We start from the raw sequence: 26,800 nt of genomic DNA, 5'->3' as shown, positions 1-26,800 counted from the left end.
AACAGACCTCTCCCCCCAACCTCCCTTTTCCTTTCTGCATCTATCCTAACAAGCCCTGCAAGAATTTTGCAAGTTTCAAAGGGATCACCTCAAATTTTTCTCAGAAATTCTGGAGAATGCTGCCCTAATCTGCTTAATCTCTCCTCGAAGGACAGTCCCACCGTGCCAGGGATTAATCTGGTGAAACTTCACCACACTCCCTCAAAGGCATGTATATCCTTCATTAGGTAAGGGGCCAAAACTGTACACAATACTCCAGGTCAGATCGAATCACAGTTCTATTCAATGGAAACAAGATGTCTTTACTCCTACATGTTGCTAATGGGATCCTTGCTTTTTTTGATTATACATTAATGGTATAGATCTAAGTGTACAGGGACAACTTCAATGTTTATTGATGATATGAAACTTGGAAGTATTGTAAACTATAAGGACAGTGTAGAACTTCAAAAAGACAAGTTGGTAGAGTTGGCAGGTAAGTGGCAGATGAAGTTCAATGCGAAAAATTTTCAGGTTATGCATTTTGTAGGAAGAATATGGAGCTACAATATAAAATAAGGAGTTTAAAAGGTGCCGGAGAAAAAGAACTCGGGTGTATATGTGCATTGATCAATGAAAGTAGCAGGACAGGTAGAGAGAGCAGTTAGAAAGCATGTAGGCTTTATTAATGTAGGCATAGAGTACAAGAGCAAGGAGGTCATGTTGAGTTTATACTAGACACTAGTTAGATTTCATCTGGAGTACTGTAAACACTTCTGGGTGCCACACTACAGGAAGGAACCCATTGGAGAGAGCGCAGAAGAGGTTTACAAGGATCGTTCCAGGAATGAGAAGCTTCAGTTATGAGTATAGGCTGGAGAGGTTGAGACTGTTCTTCTTGGAGAGGAGAAGCCTAAGAGATTTGATGGAGATGTTCAAAATCATGAAGGGAGTAGACAGAATAGATAGGAAGAAACTGTTTCTTCTCATAAAAGGTAAGAACAAGAGGGCACGGATTTAAAGTGATTTGTAAAAGAAGCAAATGACATGTGAGGAAAAAAATTTCACACAGCGAGTGGTTGGGATCTGGAATGCAGTGCCTGGAAGCGGTTCAATGGAGGCATTCAAAAGGGTGTTAGATGATTATTTGAATAAAAACGATGTGCAATGGTACGGAGGAAAGGCAGAAGAATGGCATTATGCCATTTTGTTCATTTGGAGAGCACGTGTCGACATGAAGAGCCAAATGGTTTCCTTCTGCATCATAATAGTTCTGTGATTCTATGTTTAAATCCTCTTGCAATAAAGGCCAATATATCATTTGCCTTTGATAAGACCTATTTTTGCACTGTGACAGGGGCAGAAATTTGATCTGGAGGGATTCAATAAAGGGTACAGGGGAGCGTGGACAGACATTTTGGATATATGCCCACAAATCTTTGAAGGTGACAGAACAGCGCACCTCAGTGTTTCATAAAACGTACAGTATGCTTGGCTGTGTGAGTAGAAGATTGGAGTGCAAAACCAAGGAAGTTATAAAGAACATTTATAAAACATTAATTCCACATCTACTGGAATATTGAGTTCAGTTCTGGGCACCGCACTTTGGAAAGGACATGAAAGCTTTAGAGACAATGCAGAAAAGATTTATGAGAATAAAACTTCAGTTATGTGCATTGATCCAAAAAGCTGGGATTGTCCTTAGGAAAGAAAGCAATGGTGTTCAAAATCATGAGAAGCTAGACAAAGGAGATTGAGAACACATGGGAAAAGATTTTTATGGGGCAAGTGTCTGGAATGAACTGCCTGAGTCTGTGCTGGAGGCAGATTCAATCATGGCTTTCAAAAGGAATTTGATAAAGAACCTGAAGAAAGAAAATTTTCAGGACTACAGGGACTAGACGGGCATGATGAGCTGCTTTGGCAGAGAGACAGCACAGTCAAGACAGACCAAATGGTCTTGTTCTGCACTTCAATGATTCTAAATGTTGGCCAGGATTCCATGAGAATTCCCCTGCTACTCTTCAAAGTAATGCTTAAATTATTCTATATTTTCAATGGCCAACACTGACCTCAGGATGAAGGCACCCTGGCTGCCACAAGAATAGTGGACATTCACCAAGGTGATGTATGGAAGATTGCAATTTCATCAAAATGAAGTGGGATCATTTGCGATTGCTGCATCTCTCTCAATGACATTGGGGGAATCCACAGAGCTACATGTACGTTTTTGAGGGCTCCGAGCAACACTGAGAATCCCTGGCATGTTCCCACTCATCCACTTCACTCCACCTGGCAAGAAACCAATTAACCCCCTTCTCTTTGCATTTACATCTCCTCCCCAAGCCAAGCATGGATAGTGCACTGGGGAATATTCCCTTTGTTTGCCTGCCTCTCATTTGAAGGATCTGGTCATTTAGATGTTTAGAGTAAAAGTAATCTTGAAGAGTATTGGCAGCACCATCCTCATGCTGCAATGTAGCCATAACTCCTGTAACATAAACAGCACAATATTATGACTGCTTACTTGGTAAATCTCAGGTGTAGTTTCTGGTCGAGGTGGAAGTTGGCAAAGTGAGCACCAAAGGTCCATAATGTGCGGAGTCTTCCTCCTCTTCACAGAGCACCTGATCCCTGCAGCCTCTGCTCTATTTGTCAGTTGTGTGCAGACCCAGAGGCATTACTTCAACAGACCCTCTAACTGTTATAAACTTCATTGCTCCCTGTGATGAACCAACAATTCCTTCCAAATCCACCAAGTCACAATAGAACACTTCAGTCTGGCTACCAACTTTGTAAGCCCAAAGTACCTCAAACATCAATTGAATGGCTGTCCTTTAACCAACCCTAGCTGGAACTCCCCTCAGCAAACGTGTTTGCTGGACCTGTGCAAGCCCAATTTCCCAAAACATGCATCAAGTCAGTCTCAACAGCTACTTGTCATTACAATCTAGCACTCTGGCTCACATGCTTGCACCCAGGAAGCTCATGCAGGTCACTCCAGAATCACCATACAGTATCTTCTGTCTGTGGGACTCTGCATCTCTTGTCACCAATGGCACCACATTTTCACAATCTGAATTGTATCTACCGGAGGAAGTTGTGTAGAAGCAGACACTGGGAGTTGTGTAAAACTAATCTGTAGTCATGATTAGAGGACGGAGTTAACAGACAAAAACTCTGCTCTATTCACTCAAACTCAAAGGATGTGCTTGGGAATGGCCTTCAACTCATGGCTTGAGAATTTAGTGAAACATTATTGCAAGAAAACCCAAATGTCATTGATCAATCTCACTGTATTGGCTCTCAACTTTTCCAGTAGCTTTAATGGAACAATCAAACTTCACCCACGTTGATCACAAAACCTTTCCATTTTGAAAGCAGATGTTGAGGATGATGAGGATCTGAGAATGCCAAGTTGAACCATTAGTAGGAAGGATGCTGAGGAAAATATGAACACTTTCAGAATTACTATTAAGGACATGAATATCAGGAGGTAAATGTGAGCATGGGGATCAGAGCGATGGAGTGAAGTATGACAGGAAGAATAAGGTTGAAGTATAAACAACAGGCAAAAGATATGCAAAAGGTGAAAGTTAAGAAACAAATCAAGAAAGCTTAACTGGGTAGTAGGATGATTAGTTAGTATAAAGCATTGTGTAAAATGTTTTTAACTGTACTCTGCAGCAAACAGGGTTATGGATAATGGGAGATACCAAGCATACTACGCAAAGTAATCAAAGACTCGAGAAAGCCAAATGATTTGTTCACAAAAGCATTATCTATACTCCAATTTAGGATGTGTTTCTCTGTACTCCCTATGAATTCAAAAAATATTAAAGATGGGAAAATATTAAGACCAAGATACGCCCTTCACGAGAGTGCATGGGAAATCACTAATGAAAACGGTCACAGCCTTAGAAAAATTGTAGAATCCCTACAGCACATAAGGAGACTATTCAACCCATCAAGCCTGCACTGACAACAATCCCACTCAGGCCCTTTTCCTGTAATCCTACATACTTAACCCTGCTAATCCCCCTGACACTAAGGGACAATTTAGCATGGTCAATCAACTTAACTCGCACATCTTTGGACTGTGGGAGAAAACTCAAGCACAGGAGGAAACCCCACAGGCATACATAGAACATAGAACAGTACAGCCCTCAATGTTGTGCCGAGCTATGTCCAAACCCAACATCAAGCTATCCCACTCCCCATCATTCTGGTATGCTCCATGTGCCTATCCAATAACCGCTTGAAAGTTCCTAAAGTGTCTGACTCCACTATCACAGCAGGGAGTGCATTCCACACCCCACCCATTCTCTGAGTAAAGAATCTACCTCGAATATCCCTCCTATATCTCCCACCATGAACCTTATAGTTATGCCCCCTAGTTAATAGCTACATCTACCCAAGGAAATAGTCTCTGCACGTCCACTCTATCTATCCCCCTCATCATCTTATAAACCTCTATTAAGTTGCCTCTCATCCTCCTCTGCTCTAAAGAGAAAAGCCCCAGTTCCATCAACTTTTCCTCATAAGACCTACCCTCCCAACCAGGCAGCATCCTGGTAAATTTCCTCTGCACTCTTTCCAATGCCTCCACATCCTTCTTATAGTGACGTGACCAGAACCATACACAATATTCCAAATGTGGTCTCACCAAGGTCCTGTACAGTTGCAGCATAACCCCATGACTCTTAAACTCAAATCTCCTATTAATAAACGCTAACACACTATAAGCCTTCTTCACGGCTCTATCCACTTGAGTGGCAAACTTCAGAGATCTGTGGATATGAACCCCAAGATCTCTCTGTTCATCCACATTCTTCAGAACCCTGCCATTCACCCTATAATCCACATTCAAGTTTGTCCGACCAAAATGAATCACCTCACATTTATCAGGTTAAACTTCTTCTGCCAATTTTCTGCCCAGCTCTGCATCCTATCGATATCTCTGCAGCCTGCAAGAGCCCTCCACCTCATCCACTACTCCACCAATCTTGGGGTCATCAGCAAATTTACTAACCCAACCTTCAGCCTCTCTTCCAAGACATTGATAAAAGTCACAATAGCAGAGGACCCAGCACTGATCCCTGTGGTACACCGCTGGTAACTGGTCTCCAGTCTGAAAATTATCCCTCCACCACCACCCTCTGTCTTCTATGAGACAGCCAGTTACTTGTCCAATCAGCCAAATTTCCCTCTATCCCACACCTCCTTACTTTCTTCATGAGCCTTCCATGGGGAACCTTATCAAGCGCCTTACTAAAATCCATGTATAAGACATCAACTGCTCTACCTTCATCTACACATTTAGTTACCTCCTCAAAGAATTCAATCAAATTTGTGAGGCAAGACTTACCCCTCACGAAACCGTGCTGACTATCCTGGATTAAGCTGCATCTTTCCAAATGGTTATAAATCCTATCCCTCAGGACTCTTTCCATTAACTTACTAACCACCGAAGTAAGACTAACTGGCCTATAATTACCAGGGTCATTCCTATTTCCTTTCTTGAAGAGAGGAACAACATTTGCCACACTCCAGTCCTCTGGCACAATCTCTGTGGACAGTGAGAACCCAAAGTTCAAAGCTAAAGGCTCCACAATCTCATCCCTTGCTTCCCAAAATATCCTAGGATGTATCCCATCTGGCCCAGGGGACTTAGGTCTTTTCAAAATTGCTAATACATCTTCCCTCAGAACATCTACTTCCTCCATTCTATCAGCCTGTATCACACACTCATCCTCAAAAACATGACCCCTCTCCTTAGTGAACACTGAAGAAAAGTATTCATTCAACGCCTCACCTAATCCTTCTGACTCCATGCACAAGTTCCCACTACTGTCCTTGACTGGCCCTAACTTTCCCTAGTCATTCTTTTATTTCTCACGTAAGAGTAAAAAGCCTTGGAGTTTTCCTTTATCCAACCCGCCAAAGACTTATCATGCTCTCCCCGCTCTCCTAAGCCCTTTTTCAAAAACTCATTCGTAGCTATCTTATAACCCTCAAGCAACCAAACTAAACCTTGTTTTTTGATCCTTACGTACACTTCCTTTTTCTTCTTGACAAGACATTCAACCTCCTTTGTGAAGCATGGTTCCCTCACTCGGCCATTTCCTCCCTGCCTGACAGGGACATACAATTCAAGGATACAAGGAGAACGTGCAAATTCCATACAGTCACCTGAGGCCAGAATTGAACCCAGGTTCAATTGTGAGGTAACTGTACTAACCACTGTGCCACCATGCTGAAAGAAAATTGGAAAAATTCAAGCCTATTTTGAACACTCAAAAGTATCAAAAACTATATCTCAACAACAATATAGCTTGCAAAACATTGATGAATTAGCAAAACATAAATGAACAGTCACTGCAGCTGTGTGAGTGAAAGGTTATAACAAAATGCAAGATAATGTGGTAAGTGCATTAGGATTTGGTTTATCCTCTTCTGAACAAGGCAGTTGTTTGCTTTATATTTTAGATTCAGGAAGGGATGAAATGGTATCATTAATGATTCCATGTCAAAATTTTATAAATGTAATCACACAAATAGAAATTTAGGAATCAGATGGAAATATAGCTTGTTTTATTCCAGGAAGGCTTGCAAGTTGTTGTTTTTGCAGTTGTTTCTGCAATATTTTATTGATAGCAAAAGCTATTACTTAATTTCAAATGATATACAGAAGACATTTATGATTTTTTCAAGATATTAATAAGGGGGGAAATGAGATAACCAAGAATCTTGAATTAGGGAAAAAAAATCCAGCATGTGACATGTCCAATGATAATCATGTTGGCTTCTTATGTTCACTTCCACATCTATGCAGAGTCGCTGACCAGAGACTGATAACCAAGTTCTGTACACAAGGACAGCCTCAACGGGGATCTTGGGTTCATGTCACACTATTTGTAAACCCCATGACTTGGCTGAACTTGCAACATCTCACTTACTGTCCTGTCTGGAGACAATACACATCTCTTTATCCCATGCTTAGTGTTATCTCCACTCATTATCTGCATCTTTAAGACTTGATTAGTTGTAAAGGCTTACAATCTAATAAGTATTCCGTAAACTGAGTGTGTCTTTATATGCTGTTTGTGATCAGAACTCCCCACTCACCGGACAAAGGGGCAGAGCCTCGACAGCTGGTGGTGTTTGCTATCAAATAAACCTGTTGGACTTATTACTGTGTTACCCACAATGCCATTAGGGAGGGAATTCCAGGATTTTGAGCCAGTGACTGTGAAGCAACAGCAATACATTTCCAAATCAGGACAATGAGTGGTTTGGAGGGGAACTTGCAGGTGGTAGTGTTCTCATATCAGCCACTTCCATCTAGAAGGACAAGGGCAATGGGCTTGGAAGGTGCTAAGGATTTGGTGAATTGCTGCAGTACATCGTGTAGATAATACACGCTGCTGCTACTAAGCTTCAGAGGTGAAGAGATTGAATATATGTAGTTGTGGTCCCAATCAAGGAGGCTGCTTTGTCCTGGATGGCGTCAAGGTTCCAGAAAAGTGGGGAGTATTCCACCACACTCCTGACTTGTGCCTTGCAGATGGTGAATAGGCTCTGGGAAGTCAGGAGGTAATCACTCAACACAGCATTCCTAACCTCTGACCTGGTCTTGTAGTCAGCATTTGAGATAAAACCAATTCTGGTCAATGATAACCCCAAGGATGTTAACAGTTCGGATTCATAAGAACTAGGAGCAGGAGTAGGCCATCTAGCCTTTCATGCTTGCCCCACCTTTCAATAAGATCATGGCTGATCTGAAGTGGATCAGTTCCACTTTCCCACTTTCTCCCCATAACCCTTAATTCGCATGTCTATCAGAAACCTATCTACCCGTGACTTAAATATATTTAGCGAGGTAGCCTCCACCACTTCAACAGGTAGAGAATTCCAGAGATTCACCACCCTTTGAGTGAAGAAGTTCCCCCTCAACTGATCTAAACTGCCTCCCCAACGCACCCCCCCCCCCCCCTTTATCTTGAGGCTGTGCACTCTAGTCCTGCTATCCTTTCTAAGCGGGAAGAATCTCTCTACCTCTACTCTATCCATCCCCTTCATTATCTTATACGTCTCAATAAGATCCCCCCTCATCCTTCTAACCTCCCTCCAAGGCCAATATATCCTTCTGCAAGTGCAGCGACCAAAACTGCACAGTGCTCCAGCTGCAGCCTCACCTGTACCCTGTACAGTTGCAGCAAGACCTCCCTACTTTTATATTCTATCCCCCTCGCTATAAGGCCAACATCCCATTCGCCTTCTTGATCACCTGCTGCACCTGCAGACTGGTTTTTGCAATTCGTGCACAAGGACCACCAGGTCCCTCTGCACTGTAGCATGCTGCAGCTTTTCGCCTTTTAAATAATAATCCCTCCTACTATTATTTCTGCCAAAGTGGATAACCTCACGCTTGCTAACATTGTACTCCATCTGCCAGGTCCTTGCCCACTCGCTCAGCCTATCCAGATCTCTCTGCAGACTTCCCACACCCTCCACGCAATTTGCTTTACCACTCATCTTTGTGTCATCAGCAAATTTCATCACCCTACACTCAGCCCCCTCCTCCAGATCATCTATGTAAATGGTAAATAGCTGAGGCCCCAGCACCGATCCCTGCAGCACTCCACTGGTCACCAGCCGCCAATCAGAATAGGACCCATTGATACCAACTCTGCCTCCTATTAGACAGCCAATCCTCTATCCATGCTAATACCTTACCCCCAATTCCGTGCACCCTAATCTTCTGTAGCAACCTTTTATGAGGCACCTTATCAAACGCCTTTTGGAAATCTAAAAACGCCACATCCACCGGTTCCCCTCTGTCTACCGCACTAGTCACACCCTCAGAAATCCAATAAGTTCATCAAACACGACTTCCCCTTAACAAATCTGTGTTGCATCTGCTCGATCAAGCCATTCTTTTCTGGGTGCCTCGCTATTTCTTTGATGACAGATTCTAGCATTTTTCCAACTACAGACGTTAAACTAACCAGCCTACAATTCCCTGCCTTTTGTCTGCTACCTTTTTTAAAAACAGCGGCGTAACATTAGCCGTTTTCCAATCTTCCAGCACTTCCCCGGAATCCAGCAAATTTTGATAAATAATTAAGGCATCCACCATCACCTCTGCCATTTCTTTCAGAACCCTGGGATGCATTCCATTCGGTCCTGGGGACTTGTCCACCTTCAGTCCCATTAGTCTATCAAGCACTACCTCTCCAGTGACAGTAATCGCATTCAGGCCCTCAACTCCTACTATCCTTCTATCTTTAAGACCCAGCAAACTATTCATGTCCTCCTCCATGAAGACCGAAGCAAAAAACTGAGCCATTTCCTCATCTCCCACCACTAAATCCCCCCTCTCATCCTCTAAGGGTCCAACATTCACTGTAGCCAGCCTCCTCTTTGCATATTTGTAAAAACTTTTACTGTCCTTTTTTTATATTCAGTAATGGTAAACAATAAATTTTAATGCTCTTAAAATTCTATTTGACTTCAAGACGGAGTTAAAGTCTCTCAAAGAGTGTTGGATAGAAAACTGGAACTGGAGGATGCTGAATTACATCAAGAACTGAATAGCCATTAACTTCCAATTTACATCATTAGTTCATTTACCATATTCTGAATGCTTTGTGCATTAAGATACAAAGCCTTTGTGCTGGCCTTTTTGAATCACCCTTTTTGTACTGTTGCTTTATTTGCCTCTCATTCTTGATTACCCTGCCTACTGCTTTTGCTGTTCTTATTTTTATTGTAAAAAGTCTGACACCACCAGGTTTTAGTCCAACTAATTTATTTGATAGTAAACTCAAGGTTGAGGGGACTCCCTCTTCGTCAGGTGAATGGAGAGTTCTGGCCTCAGACAGAGCATATAAAGCACAGACATCCACATCATGATTTATTTTTATTACCATCTGTTTCTTTCCCTTATCCTGCTTAGGTTCCCATCCCCCTGCTATTCTAATTTAAACCCTCTCCCAAGAAATGAAGCTTAGCTTGCTAACAAAAGAAAACTAAGGGAATTGAACAGATTGCAGAAATAAGATTGAGGAACAAACAAGTAGCAGGAACAAAAACTTAAGTCCACATCAACAACTTGCAAATAGTTTGTAAAACCAACACTATGAAAAGCAAACAAGATTAGGTACAGTACAAATTCCCAGGGAAAAGTGACCTGAACAAGGACTGTATAGCAGAGCATTTAAAAAGCAGTGGCAGCAGAGTAAACATGGATTTATAAAGGGGAAATCATGCTTGACAAATCTGTTGAAATTCTTTGAAGATGTAAGCAGTAGAGTTGACAAGGAGAATTAAGTCAATGTGATATATTTGGATTTTTAGAAGGTGTTTGACAAAGGTCCACATAAAGTGGGAGAGGGGAGTGTGCACCAGTCGCTGAAGATAAGCATGATTAAAGTGCGTGGGATTCAAGAAAATGCCTTGAGATGGATAGATAACTGGTTGGCAGAGAGGGAAAGAGAGTAGGAATGGAGTTATAGGGCTTATGAGGAAAGGCTGAGGGACCTGAGGTTATTTTCATTACAGAGGTTACAAGGTGACTTAATTGAGGCATACAAGATGATCAGAGGGTGAGATACGGTGGACAGTGAGAGCCTTTTTCCTTGGATGGTTATGGCTAACACAAGGGGACATAGCTTTAAAGTAAGGGCTGGTAGTTATAGGACAGATATCAGAGGTAGGTTCTTTACTCAAGAGGGTAGTAAGGGTGTGGAATGCCCTGCCTGCAACAGTTGTGGACTCGCCAACTTTTAAGGGCGTTCAAATGGTCAGTGGATAGGCATTTGGATAACATTGGAATAGTTTAGGTTAGAGGGTCATTAGATTGGTTCCACTGGTCAGCGCAACATCAATGGGCGAAGGGCCTGTACTGCACTGTAATGTTCTACGGAGTGGGGTGCCACAGGGATTGGGGCTGGAACCCCAGCTATTCAGAATATATATTTGTGATTTCGTTGAGAGAAAATTTAACATCTCTAAGTTTACAGATGATACCAATATGGGTGGGAGGGTGAACTGTGACAAAAATGCAGAGATCCTTCAGCATAATCTGGACAAATGGACTGAGTGGGCAAATCAATGGCAGATGCAATATAATTCGGATAAATGTAAGGTTATTCACTTTGGAAGCAAAAACAAGGCAGCAGATTACTACCTGAATGGCTGTAAATTTTGGGGGGGTGCAGTGGGACATCAGTGCCCTTGTGCACCAGTCGCTGAAGGGAAACATGCAGTAGGTGGTAAAGGCAGCAAATGATATGTTGGCTTTCAGTGAGATACACCAAGGGTCACAGTCTGAGGATTTAGGATGGAAATGAGGACGCATTTCTTCACCCAGAGTGGTGAGCTGCAGGTTTCATTACCACAGGAAATAGTTGATGCCAAAACATTAAATGTATTCAAGAGGTGACTAGATATAGGGATCATAATGAATGATGGAGCAGGCTGAAAGTACGAATGACCTCCTCCAGCTTCCATCTTCTACGTTTCTATGTAAGACTGGTTTCCTCATTTGTAGCTACTACATATTAATGTGCCAAGAACTGTTAAGAACAATTTGGCTTTGGAGGAGGCCAAAAAAAAATTAATCGATTGGACCAAGCAACTAAAATGTTTACAAAGAGGTCACTCGTGAAAAATTCAACATTTTCATTGTGCCATTAAATAAATCACATATTGGAACTGGATGTTGATTAATACATCTCATGGCAAGTTATGACTGCACTAACAGTTACCCACAATCACCAATATAAGTTAGCAATGTCACTGTAATGGAGAATTAAACAAATAGGGTGATCCTTGTATCAATACGCTTGTGACAAAGGATTCTTCAGCCCTTGACTTTACAGATCAAAGATATCCAACTTACCAGTTCTAAATAAGTTACCTTTAAGTTGCACCAAGTTTTAGATGAGGAAAGCTTAGAAGCAGCGGAGGTGTGTGTTTTGGTCAGACGTTTGTTAAATAATTAACAACAAAAAATCAATGGCACCACATTTTTATTGACATTTGTTTGGTCCTCTGATAATTTCAATACCATTGCTTATTTATGGGAAAATAAAATTTATACATTTTTTCTTTTATATAATTGTATTGCACATTGATTTTGGTAAACTTTAATAGGTCACTGTCTTGTATATTAAACATCCAGCTGAGTAAATACTTTTATTTGTAAAAAAAACAAAATCTGACAATTAACCTTACCAATGTGTTAAAAAAAGATGCAATGTGCTTTGCTGTCTTCTGCCATTGCAGTGAAATTGGTCAATTAGATAACGTTTGCGATATCAATAGAAATCAGCTAAAATTTTAAAACCTTTGCATTAAGCTTGAACATTTGGCACCTTCATTGCACATATAACTGAAAGAAGATTCTAACACAATTGATCCCTGTTCCAGGGTCAAGCTTTTTCTTCACCTACCCAAAAGGCCACTCCATGACTGAGGAACTAGAGACTGAATGATTGCACAGATCCCATTTGACTGGGGAAAATAAAAATCAGAGGGCAGAGGTCACTGGACAAAGAGGCCAATGCGTAAAGAGAACAGGCAAACTTTCTCCAGTAATATTAATGATTATGCACAGACCTGTCCAAGTTATTTTCAGTCCAGTTTCTAGATTCAAAATTTCAGCAACCTAACAAGGAAACCATCATTAACAAGGGATTTTGATACAGTTGCGACTTCAGATAGTTTAGGTGCATTGCACAAAAACTGAAAAGAAGTCCTGCTGTGAAGGTAGCCTCATGTGCAGCACTGAAGTGAAAGACATGTTTGAACCATGATTTCACTATCTTTGGTTCCCAGCCCCCCTCTACTTGTCAAGGAAGATACTGAACAGGAGTAAGGTGCTTCCTTATTTGAATGATAACAATGTTACTGAAATGCAAGCCATTCTTGAACAACTGGAAATAGTGGATTAACCACAACTCCTTAAGTACTTGATCAGAAAATGTAGTCAGTGTCGACTCATGGCATCAACAAAATTCAATTTATCGGCTATAAAGTGATTGAGATGTTCGACGGTCATGAAAGGTGCGATATAAATTCAAGTCTTTTTCTTTTTAATGGCTGTTTGACATTTGAAATTGGTTAATTTCAGCAGCCCGTCACAGCTTCCATGTTCCAGACATGATCAGCTGCCTGAACTACACAACTTTTCTTCTTCGTGATCAGGAACTTGTCAAAGGTAGAGCAATTCTTCTGGACTATAAAATCAGACTTTGAAGTCAGTAGCATATGGAAAGGACAGGTGTGAAATTACCACTATTTCACCGAAGCACTGAGTTGTCACAATCCAGAGAGAAAATATGCACACACAAAAGAAAGTGTCCCCATTTAATATGGGTTACAATGTAGACCAGGAAATAAGCAACCAGGTGGGATTGTGGGAAGTATTTAAAAACTATTATGTTCACTATTTTTCTGAAAAAGTCATAAATATTCCATCACAATAGCCTAACATGTTCTTTTAGAACCACCCCATTCTAACATTATAATTCACCAAACACAAAACATGGAATGAATTTCAATAATTGCCTAAAATCTTTTGACAGTTCATTTACATCAGAGGTAATTCAGAAACAGAGATTTCGAAAGTATTTGACGAAGGTTTCACCGATAAAGCATAAGATTGTAAAACAGGCAACGCTAAAGTTCAAAGTGAGCATTCATCAACTGTTAAAAGTGCTCAAAAGATCCCAATAGCAAATGTCATCAAAACTAAATGGCACAAGATGGCAAGCGAAAACAACTGTGCAATACCAAGGAATGTTAGAATGCTGACTAGAACCCAACTGCAAGAGTTCCCAAACTGAGCCGTATCAAAAGTGGAGGTGATATTGAGCAGCTTTGGAACCCCTCTTCCCCCTTCAAGGATTTGTGGTCTTGACACGACTGTTATGGCGATATCTAAGCTGTTACGGAGGCAAAGAAATTTTACCTTCAGGGGACAGGTCATAACAGGTCATCGACAAAAATAAACCAAATTGTGGCTGATGAATATATCTCATAATCATAACACACTTGAACATCAGTGTTGCAGTCCATAACGCACACAGGTACAGTTGTAAACAAGCTCAACTATCTTATGGACAATGCATACACATTGGACAGCTAGCACAAGTCAGTAGATTTGATGCTCAGACATGAGATGATCTACTTCTGGCGAATGGTGAAAATACTGATAGCTACAAGGCACATTAGGCAAATTTGTAGATTATACATTATCCCTCCATCCAATATTTGGACACCTTGCACACAATACAGTACTCCTGGAAAGATACCCCAAGTGCATGGTCTTTAACAGGTCAGATCATCACCATTTCTTAGTTCTCACATACATGTGCAGCTCAGAATAAATGTGCATTCTGCGATGTACACTGAAACACTCATTTCAAATCATTGTACATTTAAGGGTAAATTACTCAGATTCAAACCCACTTAAACAAATATCTAGTATAAGTCTTAGATTTTATTCTTTTTGGAAGAGCCCTGTAGTTAAGCGATTATTCCTACGCCTTCACAGAAGGCACTATGCATCAAAACCCCACCCTTTTAAACAAAAAATTCTTCCCCTGCACAAAAGGGTTTAGATGTAATATCACTATTACAGAGGTGAAATTTCATGTCCTAGAAATGTTTTGAGAAGTTGTAAAAATCACAATAAATAAATGTCAATATATTTATACACAAAATAAGTTGCATAGTTGAAGATTAAGTCCCTGTCTATTCACATGAGCACTTCTTATGAGGTTGCTTTAAAGAAGTCCCACCATCTGGTCAATCTGCTGCATGTAAACTCCTTTCAAGGGCAGCGCGTATCTCCGTTCACTGGGGACTCTGCTGCACTGTGGAAACATTTTTTGAAGCAATTAGTTTTATCACAATAGTATCATGTGCTGCCAAGTTAGAATAGGGGTGATTAATTTTATACAAACAAATGGTTCACGAACATATGCAAATTGCTGCAATTTTTTTTTAAAAATGCACAAGGATTTTTAACCTGCATATTTGCCAAACTAGATATGCACAGTAGTACATTATACTTGATACAGCCAGGAATGTGCACATTCCCATTAACCAATACTTCCCAAATTGAACACGTTATTAGAATACCCATTCTGCAGTACAAACCAATACTCTTCATCTAGAAGAGGGGGGAAGAACTCAAATACTACTCCATGAACAATTCTGTGCAAATTGTTTTATCAGTTGTGCAGTTTTATCTGAAGCCTTTTGGATTAACTTTTATGTTCAGACAACACAAGCCTGCACGACAGAAAAGCCCCATCTAATGCAACGTAGATTCACTTTATTTGTAACTTTACTCTTCAGACCATCTGAAGTTAATGATACTTTGAAACCGATGATGAGATCCAGACCAGAGATCCAGACCAGTGATCCACAGCAACAGTAGAACACAAACTTCCTGGTTGCTAGATTTAGGCCTCTGGGGCAAAACAACAAACCATCAAGGTAACTCTGAACCAGAGAGAGAGAAAGAGAGAGAAAAATACAGGATATTTAAACTGCTGGTCATGATCTTGCATTACAACATGTGCACAATCTCAGGCTGGACACACTCAATGTTAGCCTAAAAAAGGGTCCAGTATATAGAAAACAAGAGTTCCATTCTTTAAATCGCGCAAATCCCAGAGCTTAGTTTACTTACTGTGATGTTAGTGTACTTTTAGGAGATTTTCTTTTTAAATTATGTTCTCTGCAGTTCTGTGTTGCCAAGTTGTCCGTAGAAGCACTTTATTGCTCCTTAAATGGAGTTTGTTTGTGCTTACTTTGGGATCTTTTAGGACCCTGCATTATTATGAAGGTCATGTGTTTTGGACAGTTTTTTTCCCCCTTCCTAGTGAATTTAAGGCTTAATTTTCCATTTTGGCTGGCAGCCTATTTAGTTTTACAAGGGACGTCAAGCTGAAAATAATATTTCTCTCTCGGTTTTGGAAATTCTGCTGGTTAGCTGCAAGTATGGTTTCTTGCCTTCCTGAAGTGGAGATTCTGCGTTGTTGGCTCGACCAGCATATCTCCCTGGCGTTCTGACTCCAAGCTCGTCTGTGTGCCCCTCAAAGAACTGCAGCATTCATCCAAAGGACTCAGTCCCACTATCACATCAGCTTTAGTCTTTGCTGTGTTAAACATGTGGAAAGTTTTTTTTGGTCTATGGGAAATTTGTTTGACTGGAACATTTTAGATATATTTAAGGGTTAGACATTGTCGTGATTGTGTTTTTGTTTGGAATTGATAAAAAGTTATTACTAATTTTCTTTCTACACGTTAAATATATTCTTAAATAAACTCAATTTGATTAAAAGTTCTAGGTCAGTTGAATCATCATGAGGTGAAACATATTATGCTTATCCTAGCCAAATTCAACATGCAAAACTCAGGATCCAGACAGGCTTCAGAAAACACTTGTTTCTGACCCAAATTATAACACTTACATTAATGCTGGAATTGGCAGGTTTGTGGTCCAGCACTCCAGAGTTATCTACAGTACCTTCTTCTTTAGAAGATACATCTTCCCAAGGTTTTTCTCTGAAAAGTTTATCTACTGGCAAAATATGGCCTTCTGTTGTGAAAATATATTTGCTCCCAGACCTGTGCAATGGGTTATCTTCATCAAATAGCTGATCAGGCAGTAAAAAGAAAGATAGATTAAAGTTGGTTTCATCCACACAATTAATACTAAAAGCAACTAGAACAGAATCTTGTCTGGCTCATACACCACGAATGGTGTAACAATGTAAAATCTTAATCTATTCCCATTAAATATTAATACAGCAGGATGTCAAATGTAAGCTTGTGAAAAACACTTACAGCAGATACCAGAAGGAATTTATTTACACGAGGAGTGACGAACATCGAAAATGAATTTTCGAACAGTCGTAGACAAACATGCCTACTGGGGTTTGGGGTAGTGAAGAGACACGAAAACATGGTTGGATGCTAGGTTGAAATTGCTTAAAAGTTGAAGCCTTGAATGGATCAAATGACCACTTTTCAATCTTAACTTCTTACAGTCACTGACATTTTATACTTGGACCTTCAGAACTCATCGATCCATACTGTTATTTACATAAACGTCTTTGTGAAACTTTTGGTAAGAGAGCAAAGATGGGAATTATCAAGTGCAAAAGATACTGCAGCACTCCAAATAATTGACCAAAACTTCACAGTTGTGGGAAAGTATACCAAATCTGTTCATAAGGGCACAGGTGACTGTGCATTCACCCAAAGTGAGTTGATCATAAAGCCAGGGAGAATCTGTATAGGGAAAATCATGTTTAATGAAGTTAGCTGAATTTTATGAAGGGATAATAAATGTGGTAGACAGGGAGTACCAATGTATTTTATGCATATAGACTTCCAAAAGATATTTGGCAAGCTGAATGATAATGCAAAAGGAATAGAGAACCATACAACCCAAGTCTGTCAATGGCACTCTTTGTTGTAGAATATATAATCATAGAATGCTTATGGCAAATATGTTATGCCCACACTCCAAGAGTACCTTAGCTAATTACATTCTCCTGCCTGTCACCCTGCAATTTGATTGTCTAATTTGGTTTTGAAAACTGCAATTGAATCTGCCTCTTTTCGGGCAATGCATTCCAGACCCCAACAATCTGGAGGTAAAAATTAAATCTCATCACTGAATATTTCCCTTTCAGACAATACATTCCAAATCTCAATTTTTCAGGCAGAAATTCCATATCACAATATTATTGGTATGTTTATTAATTACTGTAAATCTGTCTTCTCTGGTCATTACCCACCTGCCTCTCAAAATTGTTCCTTTTATTTACTCCATCAAAACCAGGGTTTTTAATTTTCAGAAGCGTAAAGAGAATAACTTCTTTGTCTCTAAATGTAACAGGGTCCCTCACTCGCTTACGATTCTAGTAATTCTCCTTTTCATCCTCACCACTTCCTAAAGTGTGTTATCCAGAAATGGACAAAATTCACCAATGGATCCTCACAATTGAGCATTACTTCATGCTTTGTACAAGCCAAGGAAGGATTTTGTGTAATTTTTTTTAAAAAAACAACCTTCTGAACTTGTCCTGCTACCTTCAGAGATTTTGCTGCACCTGCACCTCTTTTCATGTTACCATTTAAATGATACTGCCTCTCATTCTCCCTACCAAAACAAATTACTTCAGACTTGGTGTTAAACTGAATTTGCCACACGTCTGCTCATTTCACCAGTCTATGTTATTTGATTACGAAGAGTAGAACGTGCAATTTTTTAACATGGAACACATTGCCCTCGTCCAGCCATTTCCCATCCTATATCCTTGTTTCACATGAAGGCTTTGCTTGGTCTTGGCTCTCTATACACAATATTGTGGAACATACTGGTGTCATACAGTAAGGTAGTAGCATTCAAATTATTACGAGTTCAGAAATAATTTGTCTTCAGTGTTACAGCTTTGAACCTCAGATCATTTATTCTATAGTTATAGATTTTTAAAAAACATCCTGACAAGAATACTAATATTAGCAAGTACTCCCTTTAGTTATAATTCTACTTAATGTTTACAGAAACATACCAAATATAAATATTTACAAGTCTCGCTGAGAAAGAAGCTCTCCATTCGATCCTCCTTCGACTTGTCTATTACATGGTGAAGTGTGGCATAACCACATCTATTTACAAAGAAAATAGCCAACTGTAATTGCAGTGTCAGACTGCCACGGGTTTTCACCATGACAACAAAATCTCAAACAATTTCTCATTCATTTTTGGGGTATATCATAGTTTGTTAATCATAATTTTACAACTGATAATTTACTTGTACCAAAACAATTATTGGCCCAGTTACTTTCAAGATCGACTTGGAGACCCCACCCTCTTGCAAAATTTCTATTTCCACATCTCTACACAATGAGAATAGACATTTGGATGAGATACTATGTCTGCCAGTACCCACAGAACCATGGCCACAACACAAGCATGATGACTTCCCTAAAGGAAAGGGGCTGACAGGAAACTGTTTATTTTAAAAGTTAATGGAGTAACAAATTGTGCATCTGTATTAGAAATCATTTTTGATACCAAGACAAATGGTGAAATTCTCTCTGGTATTTGACAAACAGGTTAGACATTGAATTATTTCTATATGCAACTACAAGTCAGCAATGTACGCCTCCAGATTTGTTCTTTACTGAATAACACAATAAAGTTAACAGGGAGTAACACACTTGGGACATCAACTGCAGAAAACAATGCTCTGCTCCTGAAACTCACTTAGCTGCCAGGTGCAAGAAATATCTTGGAAAGCCTACACATGCTGCAGGACAATGGGGCATCTGAGATATAAATCTAACAAGGGAGAAAGACATGACATGAGATGATGCATAATCCAAATGACTAGCCCCAGTATCGCTTGTTAACTGACTCTTCAATTGTCACTCAGATTGAGATACTGGGGGTTTTGTTCATTTTAATATTTTCGTTTAGCAGTGTTATAAAACCCTTAAATAATCAATCAATTCTTAAATCGCTGTTAGATACTCTAACCTTCATTAAGTGTTAGATGGAATTAGTTACCCATAAATTAACAGTTAACAACTTGATTCACACTTACAGTTAACTGGAGAGAGCCACACCTAACTCTGGACAGATGAGGACAGGGCAGTCTGAGAAAGATAACGATTGGTTAAAGCTACACAAGGAGTGCAGCCACCAAATGAAGTGTGTGATACATCATGAACTACAAGGAATTGGATCATTTTAATTCCATTAATTATTCAATTATTTAACTGCATGCTTTGACAGTCAATTGGTGAAAGGTCACACCTATGTCAGGGCAGACAGGGACACAATGGTCTGTGTTAGATAATGATGTATTGTACCTAGATAGAATGGAGCCAATGAGCTTTGGCACACAGATGCACAACAGAACCACAAAAGAGCATAAATAAAACAGTGCTAACAGAAGAAAGCAAATGATATCTGAACCAAGAGCTACCATGCTGCACTGCTGCCCAGAGACTCAGAATGAATATCAATCTTAATTCTATTAATTGTTGCTTTCATTCTGTGTGCATATGGTTGATTCTGAAGTTGCAATAAAGTCTTTAGCACAGAAGTTCTGTTTCACCTAGGGTGTTGTACCAGCAGGCAAATACACCAGAATATGCAATGGGGGATTCCATCTGCACAGGAATTGCCCTAGGAAACTTCCAACAGGCAATGATTCTGCACTGGAAGCCCTGACACTGATTTTAATGAGACACTTTGGATGGTTGCAACTTACCTAGGAAGAATATTGGAAGGAGTACAATCACTTCTAACTCCTGGGTAACTATGGTAGAGTCCACCTCAGCTCTGCCAACTACCCCAAATACCAAATGACCCACCCGACACTCCTTTTCTCACCCTTAATTCCTATCCACTTAGCTTACACATTGAACTTCTTAGCTTTCAAAGCGGCTGGGAACTTGACAAGTAACACTTTATGACAGCTTGTGCCATAAAAGGTTGCATGGCTTCACTTCCCCTGACACTGCTGCACCAGACAGAGCCCTAGGAACCCACTGCACTGCTCATACCTGACCAGAGTCAGGTGGCTAGGAAAATACCATGCAGTCCCCAAGTAAAAAGACGCAGAGTACTAATCCGACTGAGATCATCATTCCTTGGATGTTCTTAACATTTATGCACAACTAGTAATTGCTAAGCAAATTAATTAATGGGGTATCTAACAACACAGGGTAAACCTTCTAGGACTCGGATGAGGAGAAATTTTTTCACCCAGAGTGGTGGGCCTGTGGAATTCACTACCACAGAAAGCAGTTGAGGCCAAACGTTAAATGCTTTCAAGAAGGGGTTGATTTTGCTCCTGAAGCAAAGAGGATGAATGGATGTGGGGGAAGGTGGGATCAGGCTAGTGTGCCATGATCATAATGGTGGAGCAGGCTCGAAGCACCAGATAGCCTACTCCTGCTCCTATTTACTATGTTTCGACATAAACCTAAGGCCAAGTGCCAAGGTGGCCAGGGAACACAGCTTGAATTTTAATTTCTTCCCTTCCAGCTTCGCACATTTCAATAGGTTGCCAGCGGCTCCTCAATCATATAGAATCAGAGAATTGTTACAATGCAGAAAGAGGTCATTCAGCCCATCGTGTCAGCACCGGCTCTCTAAATCAGCATGTCTACGCAAACTCCACATCCTCTCAGGCTCAATGTCTCAAACAATCCAATGTGAAATATAGTGGGAATTTATTTTGTTACATCCATTCAACAAATCAAATTCCTTTCACCCTTACCAGAAAATCAGAGACAAACTGTATTGATCAGTGATATAAATTCAACGATGTTAAAAATAAATCTGGGACTCAGAGTTAGAACTTTAGAAATTGGATCAACGCTGGAATTTAATACTTATGAATAAATGGACAGCAAATCATCCTAACAAAGTTAAAATTTTTTTTACTTCAGCACTGACCTGACTTTGGTGTACTTCTCCAAACTCTGGAGGATATCCATTCCCACATGCAAATAGAAAGGATTCTTTGTCGCCTAATATCAAACAAAAGCAAGTAGTAATTTAGGAACGGAGGACATCAGATCAAACAATCAATGCTGGTAGCTCCACAGCCTAAAATCAACTGCAGAATGTTTTAAATACTGTGTTTATAGATTAGTTTTCAAGAAATAACACAAGCTTCATTAATAAATAAACACATTTCAAAGTAGCTTAGCAAACCATACAATCAAAAAGGGTTACTGGTCTGTGCCTAGTTGGCTGATCTCAGACAAAACAATACTGCCATTGACTGAGTTCAGTGCCCCCAAAAACTAAGTCATGTGCGGAACAGCACCACAGCATGAGTGAGAAAACAAAGAATTTGTATAAATAATCTGCCTGTTCTAGCTTTAAAACTGAAAAAAATCAAACCATTTCCCATATACAGTTAGATGGGATCAGTTTAATTAAATTTAGCTGAGAGGACGTCACAAACAGACATGCATTGGGAAATACAAAGATGGTTTGTCATAAACAAGAATTATCTGTAAATAAAACTTGGACCAAGAGATGGGTACCGTCCTCCAAGGGGATGCAATAAGGTTCCTCTGCACTATAAATCTATCCCACGCAGAACAATCCATGTCTGACTGTACAAAACTGTAGAAACCACGTCCTGCAAAGGATCCAGTTGCGACTTCTTATGACTGACCAAAGGCCCAATTCCTGGAGTTCAGGCTTGAAGCTCAGACTAACCATTCGTCCAGATACAGCTACACATGAAAATCCTGCAACATAGGTATGCAGCTATTACTGAAAGGCCCTCTGCAAAAACTCTGGAAGCCTGGAAAAGTCAGTACTGAACAACTGTTATTTTCCATCCTATAAAATTAGGATAATTAAACCTGCAACTACTGTAACCCTACATTGCTTCCATTGACATCCAATTAATGGTCTAATAAATCTATTTACCATTTGTCAGCCTAATCCACAGTTCTAACAATTTGGCCATCTTCCAAAAAATAAAATTACAATGCACAAGGTTCGCAGATAACTCCTGTGTTAGTGTTGAACTGCCCAGCCACAAAGCCATGGAGTTATGCTCAGTGGATGAACTCTTGCTCTGTAAGGAAGTTGAAATTCTAAAATTACAGAATACCCTGAGTAAAGATCCCACAACTGACCATACTGTGCTATCCACGTGCTACATGGTGAAAGTTCCAAACTTTTTAATATCTATGCAAGCAATACAATCTGGAGTAAACAAAATCAGTCTAAAAGATTCGTAAGTATTGTGCAACTCCTTGAATTCATCCAGAGATGGTGCAGAATGAAATTAATTGGTTGTATTGAGGGAAGGTTTGAAGAATGGCCGATTGAGTTCAGACCTTCACCTGATCACTGTGCCAGTGTATCTATATTGCGTCAACTTGGTGAAACCCAAATGTTTCCGTGTAGAGCACAATCCTGTAATACTCCTCCAACCCCAAGATACCAGTAAACCAATCAGAACCTACCTGGCACAGCTTGTACTGATATTGGGGATGGAAGAGGATTCAACTGAATGGTTAAGGCAGAGGTAACCTGTTTGGGGGCAATGTTAAATACATTTCCAGTTCCATACCTGATACAGCAGATAAGTAGACTCAACTAATTCAGGCCTTAGTGGGTAAAACATCACATCAGGTGCTTGAAGCTGCCAGTTATACCGCTCTGGAAGAGCTCCAAAACGTTTCCATATGGCATAATAAAAGGCATGAAGGCAAATGGCATCTTCGACATCACCCGTTAAAACCTAAAACGAATAGATCCTTCTAATATTAAATCAGGAAGGTTATAAAAAGACAAGAAAAATTACAAATTTAAAATCAATGAATTCACCTGAAGGCCAGGGAAAAAAGCCTGGAGTGAATCAATCCACGTGTTCATCAGTTGGCCATTAAACATATTCACATTAACGTAGAGTGGAGGATCTCCCTCTCCCTCATTACAAGCTTCGCGTCTGTATGTTAAGAAATATAACAAATTTATAGCAATGCTCTGGCACTAAATCACGATTAACAATAAACTGTTGAGCTGAATAAGTCCATTAATTCTAGCACTCCATAACAATTGTTTCCACTCCAATTTGTTGCTATACTCTATACCACATGGCAATTTATGATAGTTTACAGAAGTTGAGTTAGACCGATTTGCAAACACGGAGAATTCCCATCTGTACAGCTGCAAATATTCATTGCAACATGACACAGAGAGCTAGGCAGATTAACAAGGCAATAATAGTCTACAGAAAGCATCAAGATTAAATCAAGTTTGCAATCCACCAATCATCCAACTCTTCTTGACAACTGTCTACATTTTTCTAATATGCATATTTTGTGGACTGACAGAATAAGCTATTATAAGCCCAAGAGACACATTTTCAGGATCAGGTTGCCTTTAAGCCAAATATGCCCACAAGGATTTCAGACATCCATCACATTTCTTTGCTGTCAGTACAAATCACATGAAAGTTTACACATAGTACGTACGTACCTACCTACACCACCCCCCCTCCCCGCAACGTTGCATTTATCAAAGGAACATAGAAAATCTCAGGGAAGGCTTTGCAGTAATTACTGGCTCATTTAATTTCACCACTCCTGCAGTACACTGGTAATTTTACTTCATGAGCAGAAAGTGAAATATGCTGATTGGTCCCCACTTGACAAATTATCAAAGCTAGAACATGCTTCTAGGAGAAAAGGTTGAAAATGCTAGAACTGCACTCACAACTAGTCTACTTGTGGCAAAATGCAGAAACATGGCTATTGTATCAAAAAGGATAAATAGGGTGGTCACAAGGACTTTAAACTAGCAAGTTGGAGGAAGGTAAGAGTAAAACTATGGGAAATCTAACGGTTAGTGGAAAAAGCAGCATGTTAGCATAAAGGGAGGAGGCTTTAACTACATTGAAAATCAGGGAAAAAAAGGAGAACTCAGGAGATGTTATTAATGGAGGTGTTAAGATTCAAAAAGATACAAAAACAAACATAAGGTCACTTTTTCTGAATGCTCGTAGCATTTGGAACAAGGTAAATGAATTGACAACACAAATCATCGTGAATGAGTAAGATTTGATGGCCAGACATCAACAGACATGGCTTCAGGATGGTCACAACTGGGAGTTAAATATCCAGGAGTATCAGACTGTTCCAAGGACAGACTAGAAGGTAAGGGAGGTGATGTAGCTCTGTTATTTAAGGATAACATCAGGGCGGTGGTGAGAGATGATATAGATTCTATGGAAAACAAGGTTGAATCCATTTGGTGGAAATTAGAAAGTGAGAAAAAGTCACTGATAGGTGTAGTCTTCAATTTGATTTATTATTGCCACATGTTAACATACAATGAAAAGCATTGTTTCTTTTCACTATAGAGCACCAAACAATATCATGGTGAGGTGAGAAATAAAAGAAACAACTGCACGTAAAACTGGTACAGCAATCATCATGGGGGATTTTAATCAACATGTCGATTGGTCAAACCAGGTCAGTCAAGGCAGCCTTGAGGAGGAATTCATAGAATGCATTCACAATAGCTTCCTTGAACAGTATGTAATGGAACCTTCGAGGGAGCAAGCTATCCTAGATCTGGTCCTGTGTAATGAGACAGGAATAATTAATGATCTTACAGTTAGGGATCCTCTCGGTAGGAGCGATCACAGTATGACTGAACTTAAAATACAGATGCATCGTGAGAAGGTAAAATCCAATACCGATGTCTTGTGTTTAAACAACAGAGACTACAATGGGTTAAGGAAGGAGTTGGCTACTTTAGACTGGGAGCAAAAACTTTATGGTGGGACAACTGAGGAACAGTGGAGGACATTCAAAGCGATTTTTCACAGTGCTCAGCAAAAGTATATACCGGTGATGAGGACAGTAGGAAAACAGATACACAGCCATGGATATCTAAGGAAATAAAGGAGGGTATCAAATTGAAAGAAAATGCAAAGTGGCAAAGATTAGTGGGAAACAAGAGGATTGAGAAAACTTTAAAGGTCGACAGAAGGCCACAAAAAAGTTATAAAGAAAAAGATGGATGAGAGAAAACTAGCTCAGTATAAAAACAGATAGCAAACATTTCTACAAATATATAAAACGAAAGAGTGGCTAAAGTAAACATTGGTCCTTTAGAAGATGAGAAGGGGGATGTAATAACTGGAAATGGTTAAAGCATTGAACAGGTATTTTGGTGTCAGTCTTCACAGAGGAAGACACAAATAACATGCCAAAAATTGGTGACAAGGTGGCTATGGGAGATGAGGACCTAGAAACTGTCATCACTAAAGAGTTAGTGCTGGGCAAGCTAATGGGGCTAAAGGTAGATAAGTCTCCTGGCCCTGATGGAATGTAACCCAGGGATGGCGGAGAAGTAGCAAATGCACTATTTACCAAAATTTGCTGGACTCTGGGGTGATTCCCGCAGATTAGAAAACAGCAAGTTTGACGCCACTGTTTCAAAAAGGAGGTAGACAAAAGGTGGGTAACTATAGACTGGTTTGCTTAACTTCTGTAGTAGGGAAAATGTTTGAAACTATTAAGGACAAAACAGCGAGACATCTGAATATAAATTGTCCCATTGGGAAGACGCAGCATGGGTTCATGAAGGGCAGGTCACGTTTGATTTAGTGGAATTCCTTCAGAACATTACATGCACAGTGGACAATGGGTAACTTGTGGATGTGGTGTACCTGGATTTCCAGAAGGCATTTGACAAGGTGCCACACCAATGGCTGCTGCACACAATAAAGGTGCATGGTGTTACGAGTATTGTATTAGCATGGATAGAAGGTTGGTTAACTAACAGAAAGCAAAGAGTGGGAATAAATAGATGTTTTCTGGTTGGTGATCAGTGACTAACGATGTGCCTCAGGGATCAGTATTGCAAACGCAATTGTTTATGACTTACATAGATGACTTGAAGTTGGGACCAAGTGTAGTGTGTGAAAATTCACAGATGACACTAAGGTGAGTGGTAGGGCAAAGTATGCAGAGGACACAGAGTCTGCAAAGGGATATACATAGTCTAAGTGAGTGGGCGAGGGTCTGGCAGATGGAGTACAATGTTGGTAAATGAGGTCATCTGTTTTGATAGAAATAACAGCACAATGATCTATTTAAATAGTGTCCTTGTGCATGAATCACAAGAAGTTAGTTTGCAGGTGGAGCAGGTAATTAAGGCAAATGGAATTTTGTCCTTCATTGCTAGAGGGATGGAGTTTAAAAACAGCGAGGTTATGTTACA

At 40.0% G+C, this 26,800-nt stretch overlaps 1 protein-coding gene across 1 annotated transcript in view; it reads right to left on the bottom strand.

The window, feature by feature from the left end:
• Positions 1 to 12,002: 12,002 nt before the first annotated feature.
• Positions 12,003 to 26,800, bottom strand: part of edem1 (ER degradation enhancer, mannosidase alpha-like 1) — a 36,995-nt gene continuing 22,197 nt past the window's right edge. Inside the window, exons 7-12 of the mRNA XM_080184046.1 lie at positions 23,393 to 23,513; positions 23,136 to 23,306; positions 21,491 to 21,564; positions 18,588 to 18,684; positions 16,476 to 16,661; positions 12,003 to 14,867 (exon numbers count right to left, since the gene is read on the bottom strand). Of these exons, the coding sequence (XP_080040172.1) occupies positions 14,778 to 14,867; positions 16,476 to 16,661; positions 18,588 to 18,684; positions 21,491 to 21,564; positions 23,136 to 23,306; positions 23,393 to 23,513 (739 nt within the window). The 3' untranslated portion in view covers positions 12,003 to 14,777. The remainder of the gene's footprint in view (positions 14,868 to 16,475; positions 16,662 to 18,587; positions 18,685 to 21,490; positions 21,565 to 23,135; positions 23,307 to 23,392; positions 23,514 to 26,800) is intronic.

The sequence above is a fragment of the Carcharhinus amblyrhynchos genome, chromosome 3 (assembly GCF_965287045.1).
Source record: "Carcharhinus amblyrhynchos chromosome 3, sCarAmb.v2.hapA, whole genome shotgun sequence".
In the NCBI taxonomy this organism is placed as follows: Eukaryota; Metazoa; Chordata; class Chondrichthyes; order Carcharhiniformes; family Carcharhinidae; genus Carcharhinus; species Carcharhinus amblyrhynchos.
Note: the sequence above shows the minus strand (reverse complement) of the source record. Positions and strands in the feature narration are given on the sequence as shown.